Consider the following 27,411-nt stretch of genomic DNA (forward strand, 5'->3'; position numbering starts at 1 on the left):
AATGTAAATTAACTCAAACCGTATTTAGGCTCCCACATCCCTTATCTGCTTATTGTGTTAATAGTGTTTTAGTGAGATTATAAAGTCATACCTGAGAGTCGGAGGGCTGCGGTGAACGCCAGTGTCTCTGGGAGAAGCCAAGATCACAGCTGCCTTTTTGACAGCTACAGGAGGAGGTCGCATAATCCACTCAAGTCTCCGGTAAGAGCCGACTTAATATCACAATGTTCCCACCCAAACACTTGCTGGTTGACGCAAACATTTTCGCTTGACCAATATGTGTTAAAGCTTCACACAAACACACAAACACCGGCTGTGTCTCGGTGCTAAAGGCAGCTGCAATCCACTGCTTTCCACCAACAGCATTCTTCTTTGACGTCTCCATTATTAATTGAACAAATTGCAAAATACTGAGTAATTATGCGATGAAAAGAGACAACTTTGAAATTGCAATTTAGTAAACTAAAAAGACTGTATTGGCATGTGTTGCAATGTTAATATTTCATTATTGATAAATAAACTATCAGACTACGTGGTCGCTAGTAGTGGCTTTCAGTAGGCCTTTAAATCCGTCAACACAACGTGAAGCTTTCTTTTTTTTAAATTTTAAAACCACATCTTTTATTTTGGTAACAGGGGTGAAGAGCGGAAGTTGGCATCAATGCAGGAGCAGGTCAGGATAAACAAACACCAAACACACCAAAAAAAACATTTACATTTAAAAAAAACTAACACAAAAACGGTTTATAAAATTGATAAATATCGATTTTTTTTTTTCACCAATCAGGGAGCAGGAAGTCTTTCAAAGTCCCTCAAAGAGTCGAGATTATTCTGAAAAGGTGGCGCCGACTTCAAAAGTAGCTCCAAGGTCAGAAGTGAGTGGGGGGGGGAGGAGTCAGGCCAGCTGCTCACAAGCCCCGCCCTCGTCACAGGTAGACCCGCCTCAAGTCCCCGGGTGACGTAATGGTGTTGCATTGAGGACACAGCTTCTTGGCGCCCTGACGGCACAAAATGGCGCCCCGTGTGATTCATTGCTACCATTAATAATAATGATAATAATTAAAAAAAAATAAAGTGTTTTATTTGCATTTACCAGCGTTCTGAGCCAGCACTCCTCGCAGTGGACATGCCAGCACTGGATGGAGGTGAGTGGGGTGGTGTAGCTGTCCTGCAGGGGAGACACGGGGGGGGGACACTTTTAGGGGTGTAGTACTGCATTCTGCCGCCAGATGTCGCCCACGTCAAGTGCGTTGGAACTAAGGTGGTGTCATTCGACACGATTACTACGACATACTACGAAATTCAGCAAAATGTATAATAAATAAATTATTATTATTATATTTACTTACATTCAATTATTTAATTATTTATTGAAATTAGGGCGGGAATAATTTTCGGAATGTTGTACTGCATCTTGCAATCAGATGTCGCCCACATCAAGTACGTTGAAACTAACTTGGTGTCATTCGACACGATTACTACAACATAATACGAAATCTAGCAACATATATAATAGATGAAAATTTCAATTGATTATTATTTTTTATTTTTTTTTACATGCATTCAATTATTTATTGAAATTAGGACGGGAGCACTTTTAGGGGTGTAGTACTGCATCTTGCCACCAGATGTCGACCACGTCAAGTACAGACACGATTACTACGACATGCATTCAGAAAATTAAAACATATTTACATTTAATTTATATTAATCTGAATTTAATGACATTTTTACCCCCTCAGCAGGGAAATCCAGCAATACACACACACATATTTTATATAAAATATACATAGATATTAGTATGTATATATATATATATATATATATATATATATATATACATACACATATATACATATATATATATATATACATATATACATATATATATATACACATATATACATACATACATATATGTATATATATACATATATATATATACACACATATATATACATATATACATACATACATATATATACATATATATATGTATAGTTACATATATATACACATATATGTACATATATACACATATATATGTACATATATACATATATGTGTACATATATATACATATGCATATATATGTACATACATATAGACATATATACATACATATCTATATATACATACACATATATACATATGCATATATATGTACATACATATACACATATATACATACATATATACATACATACAAATATACACATAAATATATATATATACATATATATATACATATATATATATATATATATATATATACATATGCATATATATATGTACATACATATACACATATATACATATATATTCATACATATATAAACATATATACATACATACATATATATATATACATATGCATATATATGTACATACATATACACATATATAGATACATATATATACATACATACATATATATACATATGCATACATATGTACATACATATACATATACACATATATACATACATATATATACATACACATATATACATATGCATATATATGTACATACATATACACATATATACATACATATATAGATATATACATACATACATATATACACATAAATATATATATATATATATACATATGCATATATATATATATATATATATATATATATATGTACATACATATACACATATATACATATATATATACATACATATATATACATACATACATATGTATATATATACATATGCATATATATGTACATACATATACACATATATAGATACATATATATACATACATATGTATATACATACATACATATATACATACATACATATATATATATATGTACATACATATACACATATATACATACATATATATATATACATACATGTATACATACGTATATATATATACATACATGTATACATACATATATATATACATACATGTATACATACATATATATATATAGTATATATATACATATATGTATATATAGTTTATATATACATACATATATATATACATAGATATATATACATATATGTATACATATATATATAACATTTATTTAATTATTTATAAAAAAAATTGGGCGGCAACACTTTTAGGAGTGTAGAACTGCCTTCTGCCGCCAGATGTCGCCCACATCAAGTACGTTGAAACTAACTTGGTGTCATTCGACACGATTACTACAACATAATACGAAATCTAGCAACATATATAATAGATTAAAATTTCAATTGATTATTATTTTTTATTTTTTTTTACATGCATTCAATTATTTATTGAAATTAGGACGGGAGCACTTTTAGGGGTGTAGTACTGCATCTTGCCACCAGATGTCGACCACGTCAAGTACAGACACGATTACTACGACATGCATTCAGAAAATTAAAACATATTTACATTTAATTTATATTAATCTAAATTTAATAAATGGGTTGTACTTGTATAGCACTTTTCTACCTTCAAGGTACTCAAAGCGCTTTGACACTACTTCCACATTTACCCATTCACACACACATTCACACACTGATGGAGGGAGCTGCCATGCAAGGCGCCAACCAGCACCCATCAGGAGCAAGGGTGAAGTGTCTTGCTCAGGACACAACGGACGTGACAAGGTTGGTACTAGGTGGGATTTGAACCAGAAACGCTCGGGTTGCGCACGGCCACTCTTCCACTGCGCCACGCCGTCCCTATGACATTTTTTCCCCCTCAGCAGGGAAATCCAGCAATACACACACACACATATATATATATATATATATATATATATATATATATATATATATATATATATATATATACATACACATATATACATATATATATGTATATATATATACATATATACATATATACATATACACATATATACATATATACATATATGTATATATATATACATATATACATATATATATACACAAATATATATATACATATATACATATATATACATATATATATGTATAATTACATATATATACACATATATATGTACATATATATGTGCATGCATATACATATACACATATATACATACATATATATATACATATGCATATATATGTACATACATATACATATAGACATATATACATACTTATTTATATATACATACATATATATACATATGCATATATATGTACATACAAATACACATATATACATACATATATACATACATATATGGATATATACATACATACAAATATACACAAATATATATATATACATATATATATATATATATACATATGCATATATATATGTACATACATATATACATATATATATACATACATATATAAACATATATACATACATACATATATAAACATATATATATATATATATACATATGCATATATATGTACATTAATATACACATATATAGATACATATATATACATACATACATATATATACATATGCATATATATGTACATACATATACATATACACATATATACATACATATATATACATACACATATATACATATGCATATATATGTACATACATATACACATATACATACATATATATAGATACATATATAGATATATACATACATACATATATACACATAAATATATATATATATATATATACATATGCATATATATATATATATATATATATATATATGTACATACATATACACATATATACATATATATACATACATATATATACATACATACATATATACATAGATATATATACATATGCATATATATGTACATACATATACACATATATAGATACATATATATACATACATATATATATACATACATACATATATATACATATGCATATATATGTACATACATATACATATACACATATATACATACATATATATACATACACATATATACATATGCATATATATGTACATACATATACATACATATATATAGATACATATATAGATATATACATACATACATATATACACATAAATATATATATATATATATATACATATGCATATATATATATATATATATGTACATACATATACACATATATACATATATATACATACATACATATATACATATGTATATACATATGCATATATATGTACATACATATACACATATATAGATACATATATATACATACATATATATATACATACATACATATATATACATATGCATATATATATGTACATACATATACACATATATACATACATATATATATACATACATGTATACATACATATATATAGTACATATATACATACATATATCTATACATAGATATATGTTATACATATATATGTATACATATATATGTATATATATATATATATAACATTTATTTAATTATTTAATTATTTATAAAAAAAATTGGGCGGCAACACTTTTAGGAGTGTAGAACTGTCTTCTGCCGCCAGATGTCGCCCACGTCAGGTACGTTGAAACTAACTATTCGACACAATTACTACTATATGCATTCAGAAAATAAAGAAAACATTGTGTTTACATTAAACATCATATTCATTTGAATTGAAGAACATTATTTTTGGACTCTCAAAAGCAAAATATATAGTAAAAGTAAATTGGCACATTCAAATGTTTTTTATTTTATTTTATTTTATTACACGTAATCATTTATTTGTTTTATTAAAATTTGGGCGGGAACACTTTTAGGAGTGTAGTACTGCATTCTGCCACTAGATGTCGCCCACGTCAAGTATGTTGAAACTAACGTGGTGTCATTCGACACGATTACCAGACATGCATTCAAAAAATAAAAACATTGTATTTATATTTAATATTATATTAATTTAAATTTAATAACATATTTTTTACCCTCAACGGGTAAGTATCACAGAATATATAATAAATTAAAATGTCACTTTTTTTTTTTACATGCATTCAATTATTTTATCGTAGTATTAAAATTAGAGCGGGAACACATTTAGGGCTGTAGTACTGCACCCTGCCACCAGATGTCGCCCACGTCAAGTATGTTGAATGTTGTTCGACACGATTACCAGACATGCATTCAAAAAATAAAAACATTGTATTTATATTTAATATTATACTAATTTAAAGTTAATAACATATTTTTTTTACCCTCAACGGGTAAATATCACAAAATATATAATAAATTAAAATGTCACTTCTTTTTTTTTTACATGCATTCAAATATTTTATCGTAGTATTAAAATTAGAGCGGGAACACTTTTAGGGGTGTAGTACTGCATCATGCCACCAGATGTCACCCACGTCAAGTCATTCGACATGATTACTACTACATGCATTCAGAAAATAAAGAAAACATCGTATTTATTTTTAACATAATTCGAATTTAATAACATTATTTTTGGACTCTCAAAGGGGAAATTTCAAATTATTATTATTTTTTTTTTTACATGCATTTAATTATTTACCGTAATTGTTTTATTAACATTAGGGCGGGATAAATCTTGAAAAAACAGCCAAAAGCAATTTTTAAACTTCATTTTAAAATCAATAAAAATACTTAAATGCATGACAATTATTATAAATAGTAGTACTACTAGTATTATTAATATATAAACTAAACATGTATTATCATGTGTTATGAAGAAAAAGCATAAAACGCACATTTTTTAAAACCAGAAGACAAATTAAACATTGCTTGTATGTAATTATCTAATACACAATATCAAATATATGCAGCATATAAAAACTAAGAAAAATACAATACTAATAATAATGATAATAATAAATATAAGCAAATCCGGTACACTTTTTTTAAATCTAGACGACAATAAGTATATTTTTAATAGCTTTTTTTTTTTTTTCATTTATTTAAACACAATACATTAGATATACAAAGCAAACAAATACTACTACTAAATAATATAAGCAGAGTCAGAAGACAGAACAAGTATATAAAAATATATCAAACACAATATTAATGTTGATCATCTAAATATTAACAATGGAAATCATAAGTCTCCATTTTATTTCTTTTAATAGTGTTTTTATTGTGTTGTTTAGGATGACAAACGTCACACACACACGTGTGTATCCAGCACATGTTTGTGTGACCTGGAAGTTCTAGAAGAGAAGGAATAATTCATGTTTGTACTCACCATGCAGATCAGACATTTAAATCTGTCTCCTTTACACAACTGCTTCTCTAAGTCTCGTATCCGAGCTTTCAGAGCGTCCAGCGACGTCAGCGTGTCGTCTTCTGAGAGCCTGCACACACACACACACACACACACACACACACACACACACACACACACACTTCTGAGTATACATATATACATATAAAAACGCTGCAGGACCGCTTGTATCGCAAACGATATCGCACACAAGTAAACACGCTGCAGGGCTGCTTGTATAGCACATGATATCACACACAAGTAAACACTCTGCGCGACTGCTTGTATCGCACACTATACCACACTCAAGGGAACACGCTGCAGCACCGCCTGTATCACACATTATATCTCACACACACAAGTAAATACTCTGCAGGACTTCTTGTATTGCACATGATATCACACACACAAGTAAACATGCTGCAGGACAGCTTGTATCGCACATGATATCACACACAAGTAAAGACGTTGCAGACTGCTTGCATCGCATATGATATCACACACAAGTAAACACGCTGCAGGACCGCCTATATCACACATGATATTACACACAAGTAAACACACTGCAGGACTGCTTGTATCGCACATGATATCACACACAAGTAAACACTCTGCGCGACTGCTTGTATCGCACACTATACCACACTCAAGGGAACAAGCTGCAGCACCGCCTGTATCACACATTATATCACACACACAAGTAAATACTCTGCAGGACTCCTTGTATTGCACATGATATCACACACAAGTAAATACTCTGCAGGACCGCCTATATCACACATGATATTACACACAAGTAAACACACTGCAGGACTGCTTGTATCGCACATGATATCACACACAAGTAAACACGCTGTGGACCGCATATCATCACACATGATATCACACACAAGTAAACACGCAGCAGGACTGCTTGTATCGCACATGATATCACACACAAATAAACGTGCTGCAGGACTGCTTGTATTGCACATGATATTTGCACACAAATAAACACGCTGCAGGACTGCTTGTATCGCACATGATATCACACAAAAGTAAATACTCTGCTGGACTGCTTGTATCGCACATGATATCACACACAAGTAAACACGCTGCAGGACTGCTTGTATTGCACATGATATCACACACAAGTGAACACGCTGTGGACCGCCTGTATCACACAAAAGTAAACATGCTGTGGACCGCCAGTATCACACATGATATCACACACAAGTAAACAAGCTGTGGACCACCTGTATCACACATGATATCGTACACAAGTAAACACACTGCAGGACTCCTTGTATTGCACATGATATCACACACAAGTAAACACGCTGCAGGGCTGCTTGTATCACACATGATATCACACACAAAGTAAATACCCCGCAGGACTGCTTGTATCGCACATGATTTTTGCACACAAATAAACACGCTGCAGGACTGCTTGTATCGCACATGATATCACACACAAACACGCTGCAGGGCTGCTTGTATCACATATGATATCACACACAAAGTAAATACTCTGCAGGGCTGCTTGTATCGCACATGATATTTGCACACAAATAAACATGCTGCAGGACTGCTTGTATCACACATGATATCACACACAAGTAAACACGCTGCAGGACTGATTTTATCGCACATGATATCACACAAGTAAACACGCTGCAGGACTCCTTGTATTGCAAATGATATCACGCACAAGTAACAACGCTGTGGACCGCCTGTATCACACATGATATTACAGACAAGTAAACACGTTGCAGGACTGCTTGTATCACACATGATATCACACACAAGTAAATACTCTGCAGGGCTTCTTGTATTGCACATGATATCACACACAAGTAAACAAGCTGTGGGCCGCCTGTATCACACATGATATCACACACAAATAAACGCGCTGCAGGACTGCTTGTATTGCACATGATATCACACACAAGTAAACACTCTGCAGGACTGCTTGTATTGCACATAATATCACACACATGTAAACATGCTGCAAGACTCCTTGTATCACACATGATATCAAACACAAGTAAACATGCTGCAAGACTCCTTGTATCGCACATGATATCACACACAAGTAAACATGCTGCAAGACTCCTTGTATTGCACATGATATCACACACAAGTAAACACGCTGCAGGACTGCTTGTATTGCACATGATATCACACAGCAGTAAACACACTGCAGGACTCCTTGTATTGCACATGATATCACACAAAAGTAAACACACTGCAGGACTCCTTGTATTGCACATGATATCACACAGCAGTAAACACACTGCAGGACTCCTTGTATTGCACATGATATCACACAAAAGTAAACACGCTGCAGGACTCCTTGTATCACACATGGTATCACACACAAAGACACTGCAGGACTGCTTGTATCGCACATGATATCACACACAAGTAAACACGCTGCAGGACTGCTTGTATCGCACATGATATCACACACAAGTAAAGATGCTGTGGACCGCCTGTATCGCATATGATATCACACACAAGTAAATATGCTGCAAGACTCCTCGTATCGCACATGAAATCACACGCAAGTAAACACACTGCAGGACTCCTTGTATCGCACATGATATCACACACAAGTAAACATGCTGCAAGACTCCTTGTATCACACATGATATCACACACAAGTAAACATGCTGCAGGACTGCTTGTATCGCACATACTACAAATCAATACTTGTTTTAATGCTGATATCAGAGCTGTTATCACTATGGGTTCAGAACACTCCTATCCCGGAGTGTTTTTGTGTCAGTTTTCACCAAGTAAATTAAACACACAGTAGACATTTTCCAACATAGATATCCACTCCCACCGCTCAAGTAATGCACATTATCATCAACACGTACATGTCCGTATCGGTGTGGTTGCAGCTCTTGGGGAGCGCGTCCAGTCGCTCGGTGCTGGTGGAAGGACTTCCTGCCGGGACAGGACGGTGGTTATTGGTGCTGAGACGTAAGCAGAGAGGTGAATAGTGTTGGGGAGCATGTTGACCCACCTTGGCTGGACCGTGTGCACGTTGGTCTGTGGTCTGCAGAGTCCGGCATGGAGCTGCTGCACCACAGCAAGCACACATGGGAACACATTAAGGTACATCATCAACAACATAAGAATTATTGGTAAGTTCGCCATGAGGGTTTGGCTGAAAAAGCAGACGTACTTGGCGGTGGTCTCTTTGATGTTGTCTCCTGCAGACATCATCACGTCTGTCTCACAGTATCTGAACACAAAGCTCAGGGAAAAAAGACAAAAAAACACAGCAAACTTTGGTACAAAATGCCTTTTTTATCTGTTATATAATGATAATTATTTTTATGTAAAAAGAAATGTTTATAATTGTATTTATCATGTTTTTTATTACATATATTATATATATATCAATCAATCAATCAATGTTTACTTATATAGCCCTAAATCACTAGTGTCTCAAAGGGCTGCACAAACCACCACAACATCCCCGGTAGGCCCATATAAGGGCAAGGAAAACTCACACCCAGTGGGACGTCGGTGACAATGATGACTATGAGAACCTTGGAGAGGAGGAAAGCAATGGATGTCGAGCGGGTCTAACATGATACTGTGAAAGTTTGATCCACAATGGATCCAACACAGCCGCGAGAGTCCAGTCCAAAGCGGATCCAACACAGCAGCGAGAGTCCCGTTCACAGCGGAGCCAGCAGAAAACCATCCCAAGTGGAGGCGGATCAGCAGCGCAGAGATGTCCCCAGCCGATACACAGGCAAGCAGTACATGGCCATCGGATCGGACCGGACCCCCTCCACAAAGGAGAGTGGGACATAGAAGAAAAAGAAAAGAAACGGCAGATCAACTGGTCTAAAAAGGGAGTCTATTTAAAGGCTAGAGTATACAAATGAGTTTTAAGGTGAGACTTAAATGCTTCTACTGAGGTAGCATCTCGAACTGTTACCGGGAGGGCATTCCAGAGTACTGGAGCCCGAAATGAAAAAGCTCTATAGCCCGCAGACTTTTTTTGGGGCTTTGGGAATATACACCCATATTCAGTTGAATATGCTACAAAGACAACATATTTGATGTTCAAACTCATAAACTTTATATTTTTTTTGCAAATAATAATTAACTTAGAATTTCATGGCTGCAACACGTGCCAAAGTAGTTGGGAAAGGGCATGTTCACCACTGTGTTACATCACCTTTTCTTTGAACAACACTCAATAAACGTTTGGGAACTAATTGTTGAAGCTTTGAAAGTGGAATTCTTTCCCATTCTTGTTTTATGTAAAGCTTCAGTCCTTCAACAGTCCGGGGTCTCCGCTGTCGTATTTTACACTTCATAATGCGCCACACATTTTCCATGGGAGACAGGTCTGGACTGCAGGCGGGCCGGGAAAGTACCCGCACACGGCGGACTGTAGTCAGCTGGAGGCGTGTCTTAATGAAATTAAACAATGGATGTCCGCTAATTTTTGGCAACTTAACGCCAAAAAAACGGAAATGCTGATTATCGGTCCTGCTAGACACCGACCTCTATTAAATAATACAACTTTAACATTTGACAATCAAATAATAAAAGAAGGTGACTCGGTAAAGAATCTGGGTATTATCTTTGACCCAACTCTCTCCTTTGAGTCACACATTAAAAGCGTTACTAAAACGGCCTTCTTTCATCTCCGTAATATCGCTAAAATTCGCTCCATTTTGTCCACTAAAGACGCTTAGATCATTATCCATGCGTTTGTTACGCCTCGTCTCGATTACTGTAACGTATTATTTTCGGGTCTCCCCATGTCTAGCATTAAAAGATTACAGTTGGTACAAAATGCGACTGCTAGACTTTTGACAAGAACAAGAAAGTTTGATCACATTACGCCTGTACTGTATATACCTTTATATACATATATACATACATATATACCTATACTGTATATACCTTTATATACATATATACATACATATATACCTATACTGTATATACCTTTATATACATATATACATACATATATACGTATACTGGCTCACCTGTACTGGCTTCCTGTGCACTTAAGATGTGACTTTAAGGTTTTACTACTTACGTATAAAATACTACACGGTCTAGCTCCATCCTATCTTGCCGATTGTATTGTACCATATGTCCCGGCAAAAAATCTGCCTTCAAAAGACTCCGGCTTATTAGTGATTCCTAGAGCCCAAAAAAAGTCTGCGGGCTATAGAGCGTTTTCCGTTCGGGCTCCAGTACTCTGGAATGCCCTCCCGGTAACAGTTCGAGATGCTACCTCAGTAGAAGCATTTAAGTCTCACCTTAAAACTCATCTGTATACTCTAGCCTTTAAATAGACTCCCTTTTTAGACCAGTTGATCTGCCGCTTCTTTTCTTTTTCTCCTATGTCCCACCCTCCCTTGTGGAGGGGGTCCGGTCCGATGACCATGGATGAAGTACTGGCTGTCCAGAGTCGAGACCCAGGATGGACCGCTCGCCTGTGTATCGGTTGGGGACATATCTACGCTGCTGATCCGCCTCCGCTTGGGATGGTTTCCTGTGGACGGGACTCTCGCTGCGGTCTCGGTTCCGCCTTGAACTGAACTCTTGCGGCTGTGTTGGAGCCACTATGGATTGAACTTTCACAGTATCATGTTAGACCCGCTCGACATCCATTGCTTTCGGTCCCCTAGAAGGGGGGGGGGGGGGGGGGGTTGACCACATCTGAGGTCCTCTCCAAGGTTTCTCATAGTCAGCATTGTCACTGGCGTCCCACTGGATGTGAATTCTCCCTGCCCACTGGGTGTGAGTTTTCCTTGCCCTTTTGTGGGTTCTTCCGAGGATGTTGTAGTCGTAATGATTCGTGCAGTCCTTTGAGACATTTGTGATTTGGGGGTATATAAATAAACATTGATTGATTGATTGATTTTACTACGAAGCCACGCTGTTGTAACACGTGGCTTGGCATTGTCTTGCTGAAATAAGCAGGGGCGTCCATGATAACGTTGCTTGGATGACAACATATGTTTCTCCCAAAATCTGTATGTACCTTTCAGCATTAATGGTGCCTTCACAGATGTGTAAGTTACCCATGCCTTGGGCACTAATGCACCCCCATACCATCACACATGCTGGCTTTTCAACTTTGCGTCGATAACAGTCTGGATGGTTCGCTTCCCCTTTGACACCATGTCAAGTATTTCCAAAAACAATTTGAAATGTGGACTCGTCAGACCACGGAACACTTTTCCACTTTGCATCAGTCCATCTTAGATGATCTCGGGCCCAGAGAAGCAGGCGGCGTTTCTGGATGTTGTTGATAAATGGCTTTCGCTTTGCATAGTAGAGCTTTAACTTGCACTTACAGATGTAGAGACAAACTGTATTTAGTGACAGTGGTTTTCTGAAGTGTTCCTGAGCCCATGTGGTGATATCCTTTAGAGATAGATGTTGGTTTTTGATACAGTGCCGTCCGAGGGATGGAAGGTCACGGTCATTCAATGTTGGTTTCCGTCCATGCCGCTTACGTGGAGTGATTTCTCCAGATTCTCTGAACCTTTTGATGATATTATGGAGCGTAGATGTTGAAATCCCTAAATTTCTTGCAATTGCACTTTGAGAAACGTTGTTCTTAAACTGTTTGACTATTTGCTCACGCAGTTGTGGACAAAGGGGTGTACCTCGCCCCATCCTTTCTTGTGAAAGACTGAGCATTTTTTGGGAAGCTGTTTTTATACCCAATCATGGCACCCACCTGTTCCCAATTAGCCTGCACACCTGTGGGATGTTCCACATAAGTGTTTGATGAGCATTCCTCAACTTTATCAGTATTTATTGCCACCTTTCCCAACTTCTTTGTCACGTGTTGCTGGCATCAAATTCTAAAGTTGATGATTATTTGCAAAAAAAAAAACGTGTTTACTTGTGTGCGATATCATGAAGGATACTGAATTGACAAAGATGAAGGATACTGAATCGACAAAGATGAAGGATACTGAGTTGACAAAGAGGAAGGATACTGAATCGACAAAGATGAAGGATACTGAATCGACAAAGATGAAGGATACTGAGTTGACAAAGATGATGGATACTGAATTGACAAAGATGAAGGATACTGAATCGACAAAGATGAAAGATACTGAATTGACAAAGACGAAGGATATTGAATCGACAAAGATGAAGGATACTGAATCGACAAAGATGAAAGATACTGAATTGATAAAGATGAAGGATACTGAATTGACAAAGATGAAGGATACTGAATCGACAAAGATGAAAGATACTGAATTGACAAAGACGAAGGATACTGAATCGACAAAGATGAAGGATACTGAATCGACAAAGAGGAAGGATACTGAATTGACAAAGATGAAGGATACTGAATCGACAAAGATGAAGGATACTGAATCGACAAAGATGAAGGATACTGAATTGACAAAGATGAAGGATACTGAATCGACAAAGATGAAGGATACTGAATCGACAAAGAGGAAGGGTACTGAATTGACAAAGATGAAGGATACTGAATCGACAAAGATGAAGGATACCGAATCGACAAAGATGAAGGATACCGAATTGACAAAGATGAAGGATACCGAATCGACAAAGATGAAGGATACTGAATTGACAAAGAGGGATACTGAATCAACAAAGATGAAGGATACTGAATTGACAAAGATGAAGGATACTGAATCGACAAAGATGAAGGATACTGAATCGACAAAGATGAAGGATACTGAATCGACAAATATGAAGGATACTGAATTGACAAAGATGAAGGATACTGAATCGACAAAGATGAAGGATACTGAATCGACAAAGATGAAGGATACTGAATCGAGAAAGATGAAGGATACTGAATTGACAAAGATGAAGGATACTGAATCGACAAAGATGAAGGATACTGAATCGACAAAGAGGAAGGATACTGAATTGACAAAGATGAAGGATACTGAATCGACAAAGATGAAGGATACTGAATCGACAAAGATGAAGGATACCGAATTGACAAAGATGAAGGATACCGAATCGACAAAGATGAAGGATACTGAATTGACAAAGATGGATACTGAATCAACAAAGATGAAGGATACTGAATTGACAAAGATGAAGGATACTGAATCGACAAAGATGAAGGATACCGAATTGACAAAGATGAAGGATACTGAATCGACAAAGATGAAGGATACTGAATTGACAAAGATGAAGGATACTGAATCGACAAAGATGAAGGATACTGAATCGACAAAGAGGAAGGATACTGAATTGACAAAGATGAAGGATACTGAATCGACAAAGATGAAGGATACTGAATCGACAAAGATGAAGGATACCGAATTGACAAAGATGAAGGATACCGAATCGACAAAGATGAAGGATACTGAATTGACAAAGATGGATACTGAATCAACAAAGATGAAGGATACTGAATTGACAAAGATGAAGGATACCGAATCGACAAAGATGAAGGATACTGAATTGACAAAGATGGATACTGAATCAACAAAGATGAAGGATACTGAATTGACAAAGATGAAGGATACTGAATCGACAAAGATGAAGGATACTGAAATGACAAAGATGAAGGATACTGAATCGACAAAGATGAAGGATACTGAATCGACAAATATGAAGGATACTGAATTGACAAAGATGAAGGATACTGAATCGACAAAGATGAAGGATACTGAATCGACAAAGATGAAGGATACTGAGCTCGGCCGTACGCTAAGGTGTCGTCCCCGTCCACGTCCAGATCAGCGTCGCTGTCCCGACCTTCTTTGGCTCTGCTGCTCACCAACATGGCGCCTGAGAGACATGTTCACATTTTTAGAGGAAACACAAGCGATGTCACTCATTTGAGGCTTCACTACTCGTCTTAAAGTCTGAAACTCTACCAACCAGCCATCAGTCAGCGACAGTCAGTTTCATTTTGTTTTTGTCCAGCGAATATGCTAACCTAGCATGATGTTCAAGTGTATTGTTAGCTACACTAATTTTGTTGCTATTTTTTTCCTTCGCTTTGTATCCTGCGGCTTATTTAAAGTCCTACTGAAATGAGATGTTCTTATTTAAACGGGGACAGCAGCTCCATTCTATGTGTCATACTTGATCATTTCACGATATTGCCGTATTTTTGTTGAAAGGATTTAGTAGAGAACATCCACGATAAAGTTCGCAACTTTTGGTCGCTGATAAAAAAGCCTTGCCTGCACCGGAAGTAGCAGACGATGTGGAGCTCCTCACATCTGAACATTGTGTACAATCATGGCCACCAGCAGCGAGAGCGATTCGGACAGATAAAGCGACGATTTCCCCATTAATTTAAGCGAGGTTGAAATATTTGTGGATTTGTGGATGAGGAAAGTTAGAGTGAAGGACTAGAAAAAGAAAAAAAAGACGAGGGCAGTGGGAGCGATTCAGATCTTATTAGACACATTTACTAGGATAATTCTGGAAAATCCCTTATCTGCTTATAGTGTTACTAGTGTTTTAGTGAGATTATATGGTCGTACATGTACAACCTGAAGGTCGACCACCCACCTTTCTTCAGCACCAGTCGACTGGTAGTGGCGATGCCCATCTCTGCCCTTCGAAACACAATCTTTTGAAATGATCGCTGCATAATACACTGTACTTTGTGTGTGTGGTCCAATCCAACCCTGTTCGCTTGACCGCTCTGTTCCATAGTAAAGCTTGACTGTCATCATTCGGGAATGTAAACACTGAAACACCGGCTGTGTTTGTGTTGCTGCTAAAGGCGGCCGCAATACACCGCTTCCCACCTACAGCTTTCTTCTTTGATGTCTCCATTGTTCATTGAACAAATTGCAATAGATTCAGCAACACAGACGTCCAGAATACTGTGGAATTTCAGGATGAAAACAGACGAGCTAATAGCTGGAAACGACGCTGGAACAAAATGTCAGCCGGATATTTTGGCGCGAAATTTAAAATTGCAATTTAGTAAACTAAAAAGGCCGTATTAGCATGTGTTGCAATGTTAATATTTCATCATTGATATATAAAGTATCAGACTGCGTGGTCGGTAGTAGTGGTTTCAGTAGGCCTTTAACGGTGCAGCCAAATTGTTTTCCAATTAGTTTTTATTGAACACAAAAAAGTCACTGAACAGGCGTGTTATCGTTTGTGCTACGGTGCCATATTTTAGGCGAGTTTTGCTGGCATCGTGGTGTGGTTTTGTTCTCTCGAACGATGCAGTCGGATTGCACACAGCGTGAAGGTAAGAAACGAAGATTTATTATCACTAACAAAATAGACTAGGAACAAAAACACTTGCACAAGGCACTAAAGACAAAGCAAACCGAACTAGCATGGGAGCTAGAAGGAACAAAAAGCGCTAGCATGTGAGCTAGGGACAAGCAAACAGAGGAATAGCGTGGAAGCTAACGAATACAAAAAGTCTTTACCACGAGCGGGGTGTAGCGACGGCACATGTTGCATCGAATAGCAAACTAGAATCCGAGGTCAAATGAACAAAAAGGGCAGGCTTAAATAGAGGGGATAATCACAAAGCAGGTGCGCGTGGAAAAACAAAAGGCAGGTGACACAAATGCGTGACTATGGAAACGGAACAAAAACAGGAAGTGCCACCAGGAACTAAGGATGACAAACTAACCAGATGTGATACAAAACGGAACCAAAAACCAGAATATGTCATGATCCAAGTAGCGGATCATGACAGGAAGTATTGAGTTCCGTTCCGTCTTCTAGCCGTCCACAGCGTTTCTACTCATATGGCGACTCCATTCAACGTTTGTAAGTTTTACAATATAACTAAAACAATTCTCACTTACTAAACTGTCCCATGTGTGATTTAGGAGTGTTTTCATGCATATTTGTACATGATATTTTAATGTAATCAAGCTAGCTTCGTTAGCATGAGCTAATATGATAACAAGTTTACGACTGTCTGTTTTAGTATTATTAACTTACAATGGCATTCTTTTTGTCCGTTCCGTCTTCTAGCCGTCCACAGCGTTTCTACTCATATGGCGACTCCATTCTTCCCTCCAAGCAACGTTTGTAAGTTTTACAATATAACTAAAACAATTCTCACTTACTAAACTGTCCCATGTGTGATGTCTGTAGGAGTGTTTTAATGCATATTTGTACATATTTTAATGTAGTCAAGCTAGCGTCTTTAGCATGAGCTAATATGATAACAAGTTTACGACTGTCTGTTTTAGTATTATTAACTTACAATGGCATTCTTTTTGTCCGTTCCGTCTTCTAGCCGTCCACAGCGTTTCTACTCATATGGCGACTCCATTCTTCCCTCCAAGCAACCTTTGTAAGTTTTACAATATAACGAAAACAATTCTCACTTACTAAACTGTCCCATGTGTGATGTAGGAGTGTTTTCATGCATATTTGTACATGTTATCTTAATGTAATCAAGCTAGCGTCGCTAGCATGAGCTAATATGATAACAAGTTTACGAGTGTCTGTGTTAGTATTATTAACTTACAATGGCATTCTTTTTGTATTGTTTCAGTTTCACAAATTCCTCAGTAAATTCCCCAAAACGTCACCGTGGAGTTATTGAGTCTGTTTCGCTGATTGGAGAGCTAGCGTGCGCAGCTTGTGGGTCCATGACCATGAATTCTGTTTTGTTTGATCAGCCGTTTTACTGCCGTGTTACTGACACAGTTTGAATTAAGGTATGTTAATAAATATTTACAGAATATTTCTGTGTAAACAACATATATATCTGCGACTATAACTATGACAACTGTTATCATATGTGCCAATTATGACATCTATTACATTGGGCAAGTGCACACTCCAGAGTCGCGTTAAAGCGACAGACGCTCAAAAAGTGTTGTCGTCGCTGAGGTTTTTACTGAAAACAAAACAAAAATCCGACGTGAAGGCCAGATCGGATCCTTCTTGTTTGCTGTGACAAGTTTGCATGTCAGAGCGTCCGCCGACGTGCTCGCTAACCTTCAAGGCCGCTCCGTCGTAATCCGGACTGAAAAGTTCAGCGCTTTTTTTCAACTGTCACTCAGTCACGTTATTTGCTTTCCACTGCACGACAACAAACACACACACACACACACACACACACACACACACACACACACACACACACACATTTTTGTATTTCTAACCTTCTTGAGACCTGAGAAAAATGCCTACCTCTTTAGGACCACCCTTTCTATATATATATATATATATATATATACACATATATATAAATATATATCTAAATATATATTTAGTTATTTTAAAAAAAATAGTTTGTAATTGTTTTTTAATCTTCATTATTTACTTCAAGTTATTACAGTATGTCTCTATATACATATTTATTTGTATTGTTTTTATGACTTTTGGCCAAAGAGGGGACATTTGAATTTCTTACACACATTTTTGTATTTCTTATGATTTTTGAGACCTGAGAAAAATGCCTCCCTCTTTAGGACCACCCTTTCTAGATATATAAAGATGTGTATTTCCAACATTAATAATATATACATAAATACATGCAAATATAAAAAAAAAATAGTTTTTTTGTTATTTTCAAAAATATTTTCATTTGTAATTGTTTTTTAATTTTCATTATTTACTTCAAGTTATTACAGTATGTCTCTATAAACATATTTATTTGTATTTTTAATTACTTTTGGCCAAAGAGGGCACATTTGAATTTTTTTACACACATTTTTGTATTTCTTACCTTCTTGAGACCTGAGAAAAATGCCTCCCTCTTTAGGACCACTCTTTCTAGATATATAAAGATGTGTATTTACAACATTAATAATATATACATACTGTACAAGTATAAAAAACGGTAAGCTTTTAGTTATTTTTTAAAATATTTTTTGTTTGTAATTGTTTTTTAATCTTCATTATTTACTTCAAGTTATTACAGTATGTCTTTCTATATATATATAAACATATTTATTTGTATTTTTGTCTTGCTTTTGGCCAAAGGGGGCACATTTAATTTTTTTTACACACATTTGTGTATTTGTTACCTTCTTGAGACCTGAGAAAAATGCCTCCCTCTTTAGGACCACCCTTTCTAGATATATAAAGATGTGTATTTACAACATTAATAATATATACATAAATTCATGCAAATCTAAAAAAAAATACGTTTTTAGTTATTTTCAAATATATTTTCATTTGTAATTGTTTTTTAATCTTCATTATTTACTTCAAGTTATTACAGTATGTCTCTTTATACATATTTGTGTTTTTTAATTACTTTTGGCCAAATGGGGCACATTTGAATTTTTTACATACATTTTTGTATTTCTTATGATTTTTGAGACCTGAGAAAAATGCCTCCCTCTTTAGGACCAGCCTTTCTAGATATATAAAGATGTGTATTTACAACATTAATAATATATACATACTGTAAATACATGCAAATCTAAAAAAAAATTGTTTTTTTGTTATTTTCAAAAATATTTTCATTTGTAATTGTTTTTTAATCTTCATTATTTACTTCAAGTTATTACAGTGTGTCTCTATATACATATTTGTATATAGGGGGCGCATTTAAATTTTTTACACACATTTGTGTATTTGTTACCTTCTTGAGACCTGAGAAAAATGCCTCCCTCTTTAGGACCAGCCTTTCTAGATATATAAAGAAGTTTATTTACAACATTAATAATATATACATACTATCCACATATAAAAAATGTAAGCTTTTTGCATATTTTGTATTTATTTTTTATGTTTGTAATTGTTTTTTAATTTTCATTATGTACTTCAAGTTATTACTGTATGTCTTTATATACATATTTCTTTTTTTGTAAAATTAATTATGGCCAAAGGGGGCTTATTTCAATTTGTTTCACACACTTGTTATTACATATGTTGGCCAGAGGGGGAGCACTTCACTTTTTTTTTAACACCATCCATCCATCCATCCAATTTTCTACCGCTTTCTCCCTTACGGGGTCGCGGGGGGCGCTGGCGCCTATCTCAGCTACAATCGGGCGGAAGGCGGGGTACACCCTGGACAAGTCGCCACCTCATCACAGGGCCAACACAGATAGACAGACAACATTCACACACTAGGGACCATTTAGTGTTGCCAATCAACCTATCCCCAGGTGCATGTCTTTGGAGGTGGGAGGAAGCCGGAGTACTCGGAGGGAACCCACGCATTCACGGGGAGAACATGCAAACTCCACACAGAAAGATCCCGAGCCCGGATTTGAACCCAGGACTGCAGGAACTTCGTATTGTGAGGCAGACGCACTAACCCCTCTCCCACCGTTTTTTTTAACACACACTTATTATTTCATTTTGATAGATGTCACCAGCAGGGGTGCAAATGAGACATTGTCTATTAGATGCAATGTTATTGGGACCATGATTTATGTTCACACCTCCTCATATGGAAGATACTTTTCCTTCTTCATGTCTCAAGAAGGCTAGAAATACAAGAACACACACACACACACTTACACACACCTTTGAAGCCTCCGAGGAGCGACATCATCTGTATCTTCCTCCTCTCGCTCCACTCGTCCTCCGACAGTGTCGTGTTTGCATGGACCTCCTAACACACACATTTAAACACACACACACACACACACACACACATATAAACACAATGTCCTTTTGCCCCCAGTAGCCGTGGGCTGTGTCTTTGTTGCCAAGTGGAGCTGTTTCCAGGCGACCTGCCGCTGCCATGAGAGTGATGGTGATGTGGCGTGTGCCCTGATATGTCTGCAGGTGTGCCTTGATCCAGACATACCTGCCCATCCTCCGCTTTCCTCCTCTTCAGTCTGCTGATGCGTACTGCGGATGGAGACCAGGCCAGAGTTGAATTACCATTCATTTTCATATCTGACACATTTTTTTTTCTCAGTAAGGCTTGTGTTTCATTAAAAACATGTGTATTTGTCACATTCCACTCACACGTAGTTGTCCCCGACCTGACATCTAAACAATTTAGATCTTGTATCATAATAATCAAACGACAGCAGCCATTTCCGATTATTTTCCCATATAAACAAATCTGGTATGTCTGGGTGGAAATAATGTGGAGCCCCTTCTTTCAGAGTTCACATTAAGTTCCCCTTAAAACCTTCGCATTTTGCACAATGAGATGTAAATATGGGTTTACATTCCTGTTACTTTCTGTGTGTAAAATATATATTTTTTAGTATTTTTGCAATCTAAAAGCAGCATTTTATGATGAGTATCCATATATTAAGATTATTATATATACATGTATACATATATATATATATATATACATATATATATATACACACATACATATACACACATACATATATATACATATATATATATATATATATACACATATATATAAATATATATACATATATATGCACATATAGATGTATACATAGATATATAAATATATATATATACACACATATATACATACATATATGTATATATATACAAATATATATGTTTATATATACATGTATATGTATTTATATACATATGTATATACATATATATAAACATATGTATATATATATACATATATATGTATAAATATACACACATTATACATAAATATATACATATACATATATATATATATATACACACACATATATACATAAATATATGTATATATATACAAATATATATGTTTATATATACATGTATATGTATTTATATACATATGTATATACATATATATAAAAACATATGTATATATATATATATATATACAAAAGACATGCACCTGGGGATAGGTTGATTGCAACACTAAATTGGCCCTAGTGTGTGAATGTGAGTGTGAATGTTGTCTGTCTATCTGTGTTGGCCCTGCGATGAGCAGGCGATTTGTCCAGGGTGTACCCCGCCTTCCGCCCGATTGTAGCTGAGATAGGCGCCAGCGCCCCCCGCGACCCCGAAAGGGAATAAGCAGTAGAAAATGGATGGATGGATGGATGTATATATATATACACACACATTATACATAAATATATACATATATATGTATATATATATATATATATATATACATATATATATATATATATACACACACACACATATATTTATACACACACACACACACACATTATATATACCATATTTCCTTGAATTTCCGCCGGGGCGCTAATTAATTTAAAACCTCTTCTCACTCCTGTGCTTACCAAAGGCATGCGGTAAAAGTAAGCATGCGCTAATTATTTTTAAAACCTCTTTTAAAGGGCGGTACAGCTCGGTTGGTAGAGTGGCCGTGCCAGCAACTTGAGGGTTGCAGGTTCGATTCCCGCTTCCGCCATCCTAGTCACTGTCGTTGTGTCCTTGGGCAAGACACTTTACCCACCTGCTCCCAGTGCCACCCACACTGGTTTAAATGTAACTTAGATATTGGGTTTCACTATGTAAAGCGCTTTGAGTCACTAGAGAAAAGCGCTATATAAATATAATTCACTTCACTTCTCACTCCAGCACTTACCAAAGGAATGCAGTAAAAATTTGAGTGTGATGTAAGCTTGGACTTTAAATCCTACTGAATAGCTCTTAATCTTCTTCCCTTTATGCGATTCCAAATTACCGGTATTGAAATCAGCCTCCTCCATTTTGAAAATGATGACAGGGGAAGTGTCACTCCTGACATCACAAGTTTGACCCGGCGGTAATACTAAACATGCGCTAATTATTTTGGGAAGCGAGTTTGACCCGGCAATAATTCAAGACAGGCGCATACGGCAATTCAAGGAAATACGGTGTGTATATATATATATATATATATATATTTATATACAGTCATGCTCATAATTTTACATACCCTTGGAGAATTTATCATTTCTTGGCCATTCTTCGGAGAATATGTATAATAACACACAAACCTTTCTTCCTCTGATGCTTAATGGTTGTGCGAAGCTATTTATTGGCAAACAACTGTGTTTACTCTGTTTAAATCAAGATGACAAAAGAAAGTACCCAAATGACCTTGATCAAAAGTTTCCATACCCCAGTGACTTTGATCTGATAACATGCACAAAAGTTGACACAAACAGGTTTGAATGGCTAATCAAGGTTCCAATCCTCACCTGTGACCTGTTTTTTTTTATTAATAATTAATGCGTGTGTACAAAATGTCAGTGAGTTTCTGGGCTTCTGACAAACCTTGGCATCTTTCATCCAGTGCTGCACTGATGTTTCTGGATTCTGAATCATGGGGAAGGCAAAAATAATTGTCAAAGGATCTGCGAGAAAAAGGTAATTGAACTGCATAAAACAGGAAAGTGGTGTAAAAATATATCCAAGGAATTGAGAATGCCAATCAGCAGTGTCCAAACACTGATTAAGAAGTGGAAAATGAGGGATTCGGGTAAACCAGCAAAGATTTCAACCACAACTGCCAGGAAAATTGTTCGAGACGCAAAGAAAAATCCACCAATTGTCAGGCTTGCCACTGACTGTTTGTGTTTTAGTTTTTCCTCTGTGTGTGTTTAGTATTTCCTGTTTTTAGTTCCGGCCAGCGCTCTTATTTTGTCTGTTTCCTGTTTTTTTCCCTGTGCGCTGTTTTCCCCTCAGCTGCGGCTGATTGGCACCTGGCCACACCTGGCGTCAATCAGCCCGATTCCTATTTTACCTGCTTTGTTCCTCCATTCAGTGCTGGATTATTGTCATGTATTGTCGCTCCTGTCATGTCATACCTTGTCGTGTCTTTGCAGCGTAGCAGTAAGCTATATGTGTTAGATGTTTGCAGCTTACTGTGTTTTGTTTCCTGCTTCCAGTTTGTTTTCATATTACAAGTACGACTTCTGTTTCCCTGCTCGCTACCCGCTAGTTTCCACGCTAGGCTCTCTTTGTTTTTGCTAGCTTCCATGCTGAGTTCCTTTTGTTTTCTAGCTCCCATGCCAGCTCTCTTAGTTTGTTATCCTCCTTATTGTACCCCTTTTGTTTGGTTTTGTCTTAGTGTTTTAAATTAAATCATGTTTTCCTGCAAAATGCCTCCCTCCTTCTCTGCATCTTGGGGTTCGACACAAACTAACTCTGACACCAATAACTTCAGCTGAAATACAGGACTCTCAGAAAAATTGTGGTGTGGCTGTTTCAAGATGCACAGTAAGGTGGTCCTGGAAGAAAAATGGGCTGCATGGTCGAGTCGCCAGAAGAAAGCCGTTTCTGCGCAAACGTCACCACGTATCCCGCTTACATTACGCCAAACAGCACAGAGGCAAGCCTCAGAACTCCTGGAACAAAGTCATTTGGAGTGATGAGACCAAAATTGAACTCTTTGGCCACTCGACCATGCAGCCCATTTTTCCCTTTTTCAGTTTTTATCATTCATATTCTCTGAAAAATGGCCAAGAAATCATAAATTCTCCCAGGGTATGTAAACTGTGTATTACATACACAAAAGCACACACAACCTACATAATAACACAAAAACTCTGAAGCCAAGCGTGTCACACGGTGTGTGTGGGTGTGTGTGTGTGTACATGACAAAACACACACTAGTAGTCCAAGATGGTGGTGTGTCACTGCTTTTTCTCCCTGATATAAAAGTCAAGATGGCGGAACAGAAGCACCTCCTCCATTGAGAGCGCACATTAACTTTTAGGGGCCCTTCATTCCTGCATGACACAGGGTCCTGACGGGGGGGTTGAACACACACACACACACACACACACACACACACACACACACACACACACACACATTTGAGGGCTGGTGACCCCGAGCAGCGGCGTGGCAGAGAACGTAACGAGGGTTAAAGAGGAAGAGCTCACCCAAGACGAGCGGGGAAAGTGAAAGTGAAAGTGAAAGTGAAAGGTTGATGAATCAACACAAGAGAGACACTCCACACCCTCAAACACACACACACACTCCTCTTCCGTATTTAGAAGCTCATTATGGCGTCCTCTTTAAATCCCAATAAAATCTAACAGGCCTCATCAGCAGTTTCTCAACAGTTGTAATCCTTTTTTATACAAAACCCAAAACTAGTGAAGTTTTCACGTTGTATAAATGGTAAATAAAAAGAGAATACATTGATTAGCAAATATTGACTAGACTGAAAAGACAAGATATTTAATGTTTGAACTGGAAAACTTTGTTATTTTTTGCAAATATTGGCTTAGTTTGTTATCCTCCTTGTGCGCTTTTTTTGTTGCACCCCTTTTGTTTGGTTTTGTCTTAGTGTTTTAAATTAAATCATGTTTTCCTGCAAAATGCCTCCCTCCTTCTCTGCATCTTGGGGTTTGACACAAACTAACTCTGACACCAATAACTTCAGCTGGAATACAGGACTCTCGGAAAAATTGTAGTGTGGCTGTTTCAAGATGCACAGTAAGGTGGTCCTGGAAGAAAAATGGGCTGCATGGTCGAGTCGCCAGAAGAAAGACATTTCTGCGCAAACGTCACCAAGTTGGAATTGGATGCCTGCGACATGTTTCAAAAAAGCTGGCACAAGTGGCAAAAAAGGCTGCTGAGGAATTATTTATATATGTACATACTTTTTATGTATTTATTTATTTTACTTATAATTTTATTTTATTTTATTTGTAATATTTATTAATTGAAGCATCATTCAAAAAGAAGAAATATTTAGTATAAAACTAGATTGTTATTTACAGGTCAGAGTGTATTTTTAATTTAATAAATATTTTACATTTTCATTTAGTTTAATTTTTTATCAAATAAAATTAATCATTTATATTATAAAATAAATATTAATTGTTGTTGATTATCGATTTAATCAAGTATCAGTCAAGAATAAGAAATATTTAGTATAAAACTAAATTGTTATTTCTAGGTCAGAGGGTATTTTTAAATTAATAAATATTTTAATTTACATGTTCATTTAGTTTAATTATTATCAAATAATTAATAATTTACATGATATTATATGATAAATATATATATTTTTTTCAAATATTCTTTTATTGAAGTATCATTCAAGAATAAGAAATATTTAGTATAAAAAATGGTTGCTATCTCCGTGTGAGAGTGTATTTTTACCTTAATAAATATTTTCATTTACATTACATTTATCAAATAATTTATCATTTATATTATAAAATATATCTTAATAGTCTTTAACATTTATTTTATGAAGTATCATTCAAGAATAAAAATTTGTTTAGTATAGAAATTGGTTGTTATTTCCAGGTCAGAGTGTATTTTTAACTTAATACGTATTTTCATTATTTAATAATCATCAAATAATTACTTTATATATAGATATTCTTTTAAAAATCATTTATGGAAGTACCATTCAAGAATAAAAAATATTTGGTGTTAAACTAGATCGTTATTTCCAGGTCAGAGTGTATTTTTACTTAATAAATATTCTAATTTACATGTTCATTTAGTTA

General features: G+C 35.7%; 1 protein-coding gene across 1 annotated transcript in view; it reads right to left on the minus strand.

Moving 5' to 3' along the window:
- Positions 1-611: 611 nt before the first annotated feature.
- LOC133540956 (E3 ubiquitin-protein ligase RNF220-like) overlaps positions 612-27,411 on the minus strand; it is a 35,706-nt gene continuing 8,906 nt past the window's right edge. Inside the window, exons 4-13 of the mRNA XM_061884042.1 lie at positions 24,212-24,253; positions 21,837-21,880; positions 21,551-21,638; positions 15,805-15,901; positions 10,299-10,358; positions 10,137-10,192; positions 9,988-10,057; positions 7,106-7,214; positions 1,094-1,168; positions 612-998 (exon numbers count right to left, since the gene is read on the minus strand). Coding sequence (XP_061740026.1) covers positions 927-998; positions 1,094-1,168; positions 7,106-7,214; positions 9,988-10,057; positions 10,137-10,192; positions 10,299-10,358; positions 15,805-15,901; positions 21,551-21,638; positions 21,837-21,880; positions 24,212-24,253 — 713 coding nt within the window. The 3' untranslated portion in view covers positions 612-926. The remainder of the gene's footprint in view (positions 999-1,093; positions 1,169-7,105; positions 7,215-9,987; positions 10,058-10,136; positions 10,193-10,298; positions 10,359-15,804; positions 15,902-21,550; positions 21,639-21,836; positions 21,881-24,211; positions 24,254-27,411) is intronic.

This window comes from Nerophis ophidion, linkage group LG22 (genome assembly GCF_033978795.1).
Source record: "Nerophis ophidion isolate RoL-2023_Sa linkage group LG22, RoL_Noph_v1.0, whole genome shotgun sequence".
Lineage (NCBI taxonomy): Eukaryota > Metazoa > Chordata > Actinopteri > Syngnathiformes > Syngnathidae > Nerophis > Nerophis ophidion.